General features: G+C 54.6%; 1 protein-coding gene and 1 long non-coding RNA gene across 4 annotated transcripts; one reads left to right on the top strand and one right to left on the bottom strand.

Annotated features, from left to right (window-relative positions):
- Nucleotides 1-2,008: 2,008 nt before the first annotated feature.
- On the bottom strand, nucleotides 2,009-5,764 carry LOC123606610. Of its 3 annotated transcripts, none has more exons than XR_006716382.1 (3): nucleotides 5,044-5,764; nucleotides 4,442-4,907; nucleotides 2,009-2,747 (listed from the first exon to the last, which is right to left on the bottom strand). It is a non-coding gene; the product is annotated as an uncharacterized LOC123606610 (long non-coding RNA). The 3 variants fall into 3 exon arrangements; XR_006716384.1 differs by lacking the exon at nucleotides 5,044-5,764 and having other exon boundaries at nucleotides 4,442-4,633; nucleotides 4,744-5,033; XR_006716383.1 differs by lacking the exon at nucleotides 5,044-5,764 and having other exon boundaries at nucleotides 4,442-5,033.
- Nucleotides 5,765-5,938: 174 nt separating this feature from the next.
- Nucleotides 5,939-9,863, top strand: HOXA11 (homeobox A11). Its single transcript, XM_045495163.1, has 2 exons — nucleotides 5,939-6,903; nucleotides 8,363-9,863. Exons 1-2 carry the CDS (start codon nucleotides 6,159-6,161, stop codon nucleotides 8,593-8,595), a joined length of 978 nt encoding a protein of 325 aa, XP_045351119.1. The 5' UTR covers nucleotides 5,939-6,158; the 3' UTR covers nucleotides 8,596-9,863.
- Nucleotides 9,864-9,930: the final 67 nt, after the last annotated feature.

Below are 9,930 nucleotides of genomic sequence, written 5' to 3'. Positions count from 1 at the left end.
ATGTGAACCACGGATTGCTGCCGGAGTAGACGTGAAGGAGCCTGGGGAATTGACCTAGGAGGCAGCTGGAGCTTGGGGCCTTGGAGGCTTCCTGTGAACCACAGCTGTAGGGACAAGACCCTGAGGGCCAGGGCTAGCCTTCTGTTTGGGCCGCCCTCTTTTGTCCACTTTATTGCAGATACCCTCTGCTGGAGAAACCCGTTTGGGCCGAAGTTTCAGGGAGAATAGAAAGCAGATGCTGAGAACCAGGGCTTTGTCCTTGAAAGTTTCCCCTACTCCATTTGTTCCCACTTGATAAGATGAGGGGGGTGATTTTTTTAAATAATGAATCCACAACAATAAAAGTAAAAATAGTTATTCTCAAAGGAAGTAACTCTCTCCCATCAATTTGGGATCCACTAAACTAAATATAACCAGATTGCTTGAGTGTCTGGGACCCTCAGCTGAGCCCTATGCCCCACTCTTTAGCAACCAGAGGAAGGATGTGGACTTCTTCAGATGTTTAGGGACCTTGGAAGATTGAACCTGTGAGTCAGATGAGAACCAACTGTAAGGTCAAGTTCAAGGCATTACCTGTTCTTGTGCTATAGGCAAGGGTAGAAGAGCTTGTAGACAGGCGGGTGCCTTGCCAAGGCAAGGAGAGAAGTTAACCGCTGCCTCCACCTACTAGTGATAGAGAGGGTCTCCAAATATTTCATGGCAGCCTCAGTGCCACCTCTGGACAACACCTCGAAATGTGATATAGATTGGCCAAAATCTGCCGATAAACTGTTTCCTGAGAACAAATCCTGGGAGATCCCCTGGGCTTCCCCAGACAACCCATTATCCAGAATCACCATGGAGGACAACGCACCTCCAGACACCTCCCATTTAGAAGGAGACGGCCCTCAAATAAAAGCCTGGCCTCCAAACCCAGGAAGGGCTCAGTGGCTGTTTCTACACCGGGCCACCAGTTGGCTTTTGCACCTGTATGCAGTGTGGTCACTGGGGTTGAAATAGTCTTCTGTGTAGCTTTTCTAGAAATAAGTGTGACGTTTTAGGGACCGAGGTAGCTAGGGGCTCAGTACAACAAGAAAAGGCAAAAAATTTTGGTGCCCTAAGCGATCCATAGGTAAATGACTGTAGATCTTTGCGAGTAAGGTTTGGTCTGTCAAGTGGGCCGGACCCCTCCCAGGCTGGCTGCCATCCTGGAGCTAGGTCCCAAGAAGAGAAGGAAATATTGATGACAGAAGGAAAGAAAAATAACACGGTAGAGCCTTGGAATGGAGTGTTCGGAAGAATGAGGTAAGAGATCTAGTTTAGATCCCTGGTGAAGTCCTAAACTTGGGTGGGAGGTGGCCAGGAACCTAACAGCCCCCTTTTCTGTGCTTGAGTGTTGGGTGCCCTCCCACGGCACCTCAGTTCTTGCTCAGCCTAGGAGGGGCATCAGAAAAGGCCGGAGGCTGGAGAAGGGGAGACTCCACTGGAAAGAGGATGGGGAGACAGGCAAACAGGAGCTGCAGGGAGACAGGACCAGCTAGGGAGGGAATATGGTGAGCGAGCAGCCTGGTATTGGCATTCCCACTATTGGCTTCTTGCCGAGGGGCTTGACTTGCCTGAAGGGGCTGTAAGTGCAGGCACTGGGGACTTCAGATTCTCAGATTTGGAGGTCAGTGAGCTGGCCTCAGTGCCCAAGATAGCACTAAGGGGAAAAGAGGGCACCCTAGCAGCAGCGGCACTTGGGGTTGGGAACCCCAGAGTCTAGAGTTGCTCCCTGCCCACTGTTCTATTCTCCCTTTGAGTGAACAGGTGTTAAGCTGCCTATCAAGTGACAGTCCTTTCGGCTCATGCCTCTCAAATGGCTGTGCTGCAGACATCCCCAGCATGACAACCCCCCCCCCCCCCCCCCGCTCCCCGGTGAAAGAGCCTCACGTTGCCCTGGTGCACACCGACTGCACCAAAGCTACCTGGCCCGGGCGCCGCCAGCAGGCACCCTTCGGCTGCAAAAAGAAGTGGAGGGAGGCGGCAGTGCTGGGCAGAGACACCTGGACACAATTTATTCCAGTATCCTGCCTGGGGAGGTGGGTGGAGTGTAGGACGCAAGGATCATCTGCACCAAGATGCATTCAGCCCCAGCAGGAGGATCCGGGAGGTGCTGCCGAACCCCTCAACCCCCACCCCCACCCCCCAGCCCCCCATTTAAGGCCAAATCACACGGAGCCTTGCAAAGGCTCGGTCTGCTTTGCTGAGCAAATCGCCTCGTTAGCCGTTTCCGCCTGACCACGCTGACGCGGGGGCGCCAGCCTTCTCCTCTCCGGGTGGCCATCTCCAAACGCGGCTTGGGGAACGAAAGGGCCCGGCCCTGCGAGGGCTGCCTAGACCTTGAAGTTTGGAAAAACAACAAGAAGAGATTGAAACGGCTCCCTCCCTTCTCCGCAGACACACACGCACCGTCAGGCCGCCGCCACTTCCTGCCTTTGTTTTTCTTCCTCCAAAACATTTTTGGCCTTTTGCATTAGCTGCCGTGGGGCTCTGGGTTGAGGATAAAAGGAAATACATGCTGAAGATTGCTTTCTGGAGATGGCTCCGCTTTGCGGAGCTCCTGAGAGAGAACAGCTCGTGGGAAACCAGTCGGCAGGGGCCAATGTCACAGCCTCATCCACTCCATCTCTTTAAGAAATACAACTCGGACTTGGCATTCCAGGTGGCCTTAGCACCCGTCAGGTCTTCCCCTGAGCAGGGTGGGCTCAGTTCGGGTGTAGGGCCTCCTGCAAAGCGGAAGAGTCAGTTAGGCTCCAAGCAAAGTCAAAACCAAGTACCTGCAGCTGTGCCTCCCCTGCTTGCCCAGATTTGGTCTGATGCTCCAATCTGCGCCCACCCCCAACTATTCCCTCCCACCCCCGCAAACATTCACACTGCCAGTATATTCTGGGCAAGAGGGGCCCGAGCGGGCAAACCTGGGAAAAGTCCGAAGCCTTGGGGATCTGAGCACCCCCTCCTGTCGCTGCTGGGGAAGTAAAAACATTCGCCACTCCAGGCATTTTCTCCTCTCCTGGCATCAAAAGCCTTTCCCCCCATCCATCTTTGCTGCAGCACCCCAACATACCCTCTTCCGGGCTGTGTGTCCCTCCCGGCACCCCGCATCGGTACAGCCTTCTTGAATTACCCTGCCAGCTGCTTTGGGAGAGCCTTCCTCCATCCCAGCCTCTTCTCGGAAATTTGCCTTTGTCTCCTACAGATACCCATGGGATCCAGACCTGCTGGCACCCTCTCGGCTTGGCTCTCAGGGACACGGGAGGCGTTGATTACGCAGAACAGTGTATATCCCCATACTGACCTTTCTGCCGGTACCCCCTCTCCCTGGCACTAAGGGGAAAGCCGATCTAATTAGGAGAGGGGCTGCGTGCAGCTGGGGGAGGTAGCCTGGCGTCCCCGGCTGGCGGGCCACCGCAGCCGGTCTGCTCAGGCACAAGCTGAAGTTGACTGCCAAAACTGCTATAAAACCCCAGGTCTGTCTAGAACTGTTTTCGGTTCTCCTAGACGCCCCCGGGTTCAATTATAGTCTTAAAAGCCCTAATACAAGTGCAAGAATTTGTTTGCCTTCACCCAGGGGCGGGGCAAGCCCTGAAATGGTGGCGCCTTTGTTATAGCAAAGTCACTGAAACCCCTCAAGCATTCCTTTTGTTCGAGGGTCGGGGTGGCGGGGGACTGGGTGGGCTACTGGGAGATAGTTTCAGAGAGCCAAAATCAAGTCCGGGAACGGCTCAAACACTACTGTTCGCAAACCTCTCCTTCTCCCTTTTATATTCTGTCTCCAAGAAAGAGATGCTGTGGAGAAATAAATATTTTGCCTTGTTGGTCACTGCTGGAAATCGAAGTTTTTTCGCTGCAGGGCAATCCCGTAACTGCGATTCCCAGCTTTAGGAGGTCTCAAGCTGCCTTTCCCCAATAACCTTCCTTCCCACCAGACCTCACTCACACCACTGCTGCCCTCTGCACAGTGGGCAAGCCACAGTGGACAAATATGTCAAGCTGAAGATGCACAAATAATTTCAAGTTCAACTCTTAGGGATTCAAGGGGTATGAAAGTTCTTGCAGCAAATCCTGAATAAAGAGTTCATTAAACCAATGTGTCCGACTAGTTTGATTTGTGATAAGCAACCCTTGTAAAGGAAGGGGGTAGGAGCCACATAAACATTAATGCCAATAAATTAGTTTACTTCACTGCAGAGTAATTACTCGATATTATTGATATTTACAGCAGGTATTCAAATGCAACGGTGGGCCATCATTTGGAGAAAACACATAATGAGAATAGTTCTTTTCCAGTGCAATACATGATTAGATTTGTTATTGAGTCAGTTACAGTCAGCTCAGCAATAAATAAATAAATCGATGTTGACACTTAAATACCAAATATCTTAGAGTTTATACTCTAAATCTCCCCGAGATATATAAATACCTTCAGCTATTTCCTGGATGGGGAAAGGGAAAAGGTTATCCTTTTTCATTTTTCAACTTTGCTTCAGCGACATCCAGCTCCTTCCAAGAAGATAGGTGTGGGGACGCCCCAGGGCTGGGCCCCTCCCAGCTGCGGTCCTGCCTGGCAGCCCTATGCCCTCTTTCACTTCTCCCAAACGTTGATAATTCAATCCTGCAGGATGGCAAGCATTTTTCACCATAATTTTTTTGGTGAAAATTTTTTTCTTTCTTTTTCCCAAGAAAGCTAAGACTCCTACTAGCAGCTATGGCCCCTGTCTCTACCTTGGGCTCAAATCTAGCCTTTCCGAGGCGTTCTTGTCACCCCCGGTCCCGCGAGTTTGGGAAGCAGCGCTCTTTCCTCTGGCATTGTGTTTCTTCTGTGGGACGAGTAGCAGAAAAGGCGCCGAGCCTTCTGAGTTTCTCCCCGCACGTCACTGGCTCTCACGCTTCGCCAGGAAGGAGAGGAAGCATGTTACCCTTTTCTCAGCCACGGCTCCCTGTCCCTAGCCGTCTCCTCACTGCCCCCACTCAGCTCTGAGGCTCCGCTGGCAGCCTGCTGAGCCCGCGGAAGGTGCAGCATACCCAGGAAAACGCTCCTCGGCTGTCAGCGCCCCTAAAGCAGCCCAAGGCTCGCCTCAACCGCACGGCTTCCCGGGTCCTCAGCTCCATGAGACCAGGCAGGCGGGCGGACCCGTGCACCGTGGCGCAGCCCCCACAGCCCCCGGCTCTGCCGGGCGACTCCGAACCCCGGCAGGCAGCGGGGAGGAGGGGGTGGGGGGTTCTTCAAGGGCAGGGGGTGGAGTGAGGAGGCCGGCGGGGAGAATGAAGTGGAGGTGGATCCCGGGTAAGACGAAGGCCCTTCCGGGACCTGCAGATGCCTGACAAACCGCGGGGGAAGCCGCCCTGGTTGTTGGCGGTTTAGGGACGGAAGGCACTAAAGCGCTTCGGAAGTGACCATGAATGCGAGCGTGTAATCAAGTCACCGTGCAAATCGGGCAAGCCACGAGGCAGGCACATCCACGGCTGCGAACCCTGGCCCCGAAGGGGGTCCGGCCAGAGTCGGAGGCAGAGGTGGTTTCCAGAGCAAGCCTGTGGGAGGGGGATAGCGAAGAAGGAGGTGCGAACGCGAGCCTCCAGGAGAATAGATTCCAGGACCGCGCACGGACCACGCAGCGACGAGCTCCCACCCGGCCACCCCCAGCCTGGGTCATCCCTCACCCGGGGAGTGATGGGTGGCAGGAGTTGAGCTCTCTCACCGCCCTCGGCGCACTTGAGGGCCAGGACCGTGCAGCTGAGCACAAGCGAGTGGCATGGGACGCACCCCAGCCTCGCCGCGCGCCGGGAGGCCCCCCAGCCAACATGAGTTACACCGGCGATTACGTGCTTTCGGTGAGAACACCGAGTGACGATCTGTTGCTTCCCCTGAGGTGGCTACAAAGAAAGGAAGCCGGGGAGGGAGGGGAGGGGGGGAAAGGAAAGGGGAAAAAAAAAAAAAAAAAAAAAAGGCCCGGACCAGCTCGCAGCTTGTCAATTTCAACATCGGGTCACATGACCAGCACCTCCCTGCTAAGGATGGGGATAGATTTCCACGTCAGCTTACGTCTCCAAATTTCTACTTCACGGATCCGCTTCAAAGAGGCAGCTGCAGTGGAGAATCATGTTAAGCTCGGCTACTGCGGAGAGCCCAAGGTAGCCCAATGATGGATTTTGATGAGCGTGGTCCCTGCTCCTCTAACATGTATTTGCCAAGTTGTACTTACTACGTCTCGGGTCCAGATTTCTCCAGCCTCCCTTCTTTTCTGCCCCAGACCCCGTCTTCGCGCCCAATGACATACTCCTACTCTTCCAACCTGCCCCAGGTCCAACCCGTACGCGAAGTGACCTTCAGAGAGTACGCCATTGAGCCCGCCACTAAATGGCACCCCCGCGGCAATCTGGCTCACTGCTACTCCGCGGAGGAGCTCGTGCACAGAGACTGCCTGCAGGCGCCCAGCGCGGCCGGCGTGCCTGGCGACGTGCTGGCCAAGAGCTCGGCCAACGTCTACCACCACCCCACCCCCGCCGTCTCGTCCAATTTCTATAGCACCGTGGGCAGGAACGGCGTTCTGCCACAGGCTTTCGACCAGTTTTTCGAGACGGCCTACGGCACCCCGGAAAACCTCGCCTCCTCCGACTACCCCGGGGACAAGAGCGCCGAGAAAGTGCCCCCGGCGGCCGCAGCGACCTCCGCGGCGGCGGCGGCGGCGGCGGCGGCAGCGGCAGCGGCCACGGGCACGGGCACGCCGGCAACTTCAAGTTCGGACGGCGGCGGCGGCGGCGGCGGCGGCTGCCGGGAGGCGGCGGCGGCAGCGGCGGAGGAGAAGGAGCGGCGACGGCGCCCTGACAGCAGCAGCAGCCCCGAGTCGTCTTCCGGCCACACTGAGGACAAGGCCAGCGGCTCCAGTACGTATAAAGGCAAGCGCCCTGCGCTTTATGAAAGGGGAGTTGGAAATCTAGCGCAGCACCGCTGTTAAATTTTTATATGCTGTTTTATAAGCATATAAGGTTTATGAAGGGCCTTTAGGTTTCCCCCAACAAAACTTTGTTATAAAAGGCGGGATCACGTGGCGAGTGCTGAAATTGGCCGTGAAATACCCACCGGCCAAGGCATGCCTGCAAAAAAAAAAAAAAAAAAAAAAAAAACACACACACACACAACACACACACACACACGCACACACACACACACACAACTCCCTTTTCCCCTTTTTTCCCTTCTCAGTCCCAAGCCCAGCAGCTCGACCCCGCTCAGGGCCAGATCGGGCTGGGGAGCCGGAGGTGGGCGCCTGTAAATTCCCCCTGCAAAGGCTCCGGGAGCCTTTGATAGCGAGGTAATCCGGAGATTTTTATAAAAGCCATGTGTTGCGCCGGGACTCCAGTCCCAGCCGGGATTCAAAGGCATCCCTGTTTAACGACGGCGCTAGGAGCGTGTTTTACAGATAAAATAGCCCGCTGTAGCTCGAGCAACACATTAAAAGGAACAAATTAAGCCAAAGTTGGCCTTTTTATCCAAAAGGAAGCCATTTTCCTCTGGCGCGGTGGCAATTACGTGCTGCCTTCTGTCCAACTGCATGTTACTAACAATTGTTATTCAATCTGTCAAAAGCGGGTTTTTCCTTTCCGTCCTGTGAAGTTTTATTGAAAAGGGGAGCAAGTGAAGCCTGCCGGCAGCTTTTGGGAAGCCCCTGTTCCCTCCACCCTATCTAAATCAGCACCCCTGCCCTGCTGGGGACCTGGGTGGCTCTGTGGCCTTGGTGCTCAGGGAAGGCCCAGGGTAGGGGGCTTCCGCTGCCACCCCCTCACCTCGTGGAAGCCAGGAGGCTGGTCCAGGAGGCAGGAGTTGGTGGCCAGAACGCAGGCTGACAAAGACCGGGCAGCTGACTCAGATGCTAACAAGGGCCGAGTCAGGGCCGCAGCCGGGAAAGACTGGGTCTGGGGCCGACTTTACTGCCTCAGGAACCAGCAACCCAGGTGCTTGAAGGTGAAATGTCCGCGGGCGGCTGTTTGTTTAGTCTGGCGGGGCTGGAGGCAGCCGGCAACCCCCACTCGGCAGCTTTGAAAGCCGCCTCTGCGGCACAAACTAGCCTGTTGCTGTAAGGAACCCTCCTTTCTGCTCTGGGGGCAGCGTGAGCAGCTTCCCTGGGGGCCTATCTAGGAAGCTGGCTTTTATCTGGGGCTGAGTCTCCGCCTGCAGCCTGTCCCCAGCTGGCAGTAGGAGTCTGAAGGCAGGGGACTGAGGAGACCTTGATGGGGTTTGCACAGGGCCAGTCCCTTGGGCCAGCCCTTTTCCTCCACTCGGGGCTCAAGGACGGACTGCAGCCCCCATACCTGACTCACTCCCTGCTTCTTTCTCCCTCCACAGGTGGCCAACGCACCAGAAAAAAGCGCTGCCCCTATACCAAGTACCAGATCCGGGAGCTGGAGCGGGAATTCTTCTTCAGTGTGTACATCAACAAAGAGAAGCGCCTGCAGCTGTCTCGCATGCTCAACCTCACTGACCGTCAAGTCAAAATCTGGTTTCAGAACAGGAGAATGAAGGAAAAAAAAATTAACAGAGACCGTTTACAGTACTACTCGGCCAACCCGCTCCTCTAAGGCTCCAGCCTGCTGGAATTGGGTGGGGGGTTTCATACACGTGAGATTATATGCAGATTTTGCCCTTGACAAGGTCAAGGCACGTGATGACTTTCGAAGAAAAGAGATGTGCAAAAGAGAGGAGGCTACACGGAGACAGCCTCTAAGGAGGCGGCCCGGGACTCTCTTGGGCATCTGTGGTTAAGATTCCTAACAAAAATTGGATTTGGAGAGTTGTGCATCAACGAGAATAAATGGTTTGGGACCCCTGGTGGTTCATTCTTAGAGACTGTGGAGCTTTGGACTGGGTGTGGTCTCCATCAGGACTGGGCCCCCTGCCAAGCGCCCTGGAGAACGACCTGGGCCCAGGACCCTCCACATGGAGCCTGCCCACCCCCAGGACCCCTGCGTCAAGAAGCTATTCTGTCTTTAAACACAGTTCAGCTTGGGGACAGGAACAGGAGGAAGGGGGGAGGATTCCTAGATGTTCCGAGTGGGGCTGCTTTCCAAAGCCAATGTGAAAGACGGCGGCTGGACTAAAAGGTGACTGTGAGGTGGGAGAGGGCTGCTGATCCTGGAGGGGAAAAAAAAAATCTATTCCAGGTGGCATTAGCAGCTCCCCACCCCTCCTAGCCACTCAATGCACTGTCTGAGGCCTGGGCTTCTAGCAGTTGTCTCCTGCAGCCCACCTAGTTTTTCCTACCGGTGAGGGTTTTCTTCCTGGCCTGCCACTCAGGCCTAAAGCCTGGTCACAGAGCAGACCTTTCCCGAGGTGGAAAACATCAAAAAGCTAAGAGGCTGCATCCAGGCCGCTGGCCCCAAGATCTCTGCAGGAAATGCCTGTGGAGTGCGGCAGCCTGGCAAAGTTTCCACCACACTTAATTGAGGCTTGGATTTGCTCAGCGACACAGTGGGCCGGGCCAGCGGTCCCCAGCTATGAGGGGCTTGAGTCCCCAAAATACCCAGTTCTGGCACCGCACTCTGCCCTTCGCCGCCCCAGAACTGAGCTTGGAGGCTTCCGGCGACCTTCCAAGAGCTCAAGGGAGTTTGGAATTATTTTAAAAAATAAATATTATATTATATATATATATATATTTCCCTGCAGGAACCAAAGCGAATTTTAAAAGATGCAACGTAGAGGGGGAAAAAGATGATGAAGAGAATATTTAAAGGCTCTATCTGTTTACAGTGTTCCATGATTAAACTCACTCACTGCTAAAAATATTTGAATGTACGCTTCATACAGGGATGGTGTTCAAAAGACTTGTAAATAAAAGAACCATAACCTATTTTGTTTGAATACTTTTCAAATTTTGCCATTCGTTGACTTCCTTGGGGGATTGGAGGGGCGGGAAG

This window comes from Leopardus geoffroyi, chromosome A2 (assembly GCF_018350155.1).
Source record: "Leopardus geoffroyi isolate Oge1 chromosome A2, O.geoffroyi_Oge1_pat1.0, whole genome shotgun sequence".
NCBI lineage: Eukaryota > Metazoa > Chordata > Mammalia > Carnivora > Felidae > Leopardus > Leopardus geoffroyi.
Note: the sequence above shows the minus strand (reverse complement) of the source record. Positions and strands in the feature narration are given on the sequence as shown.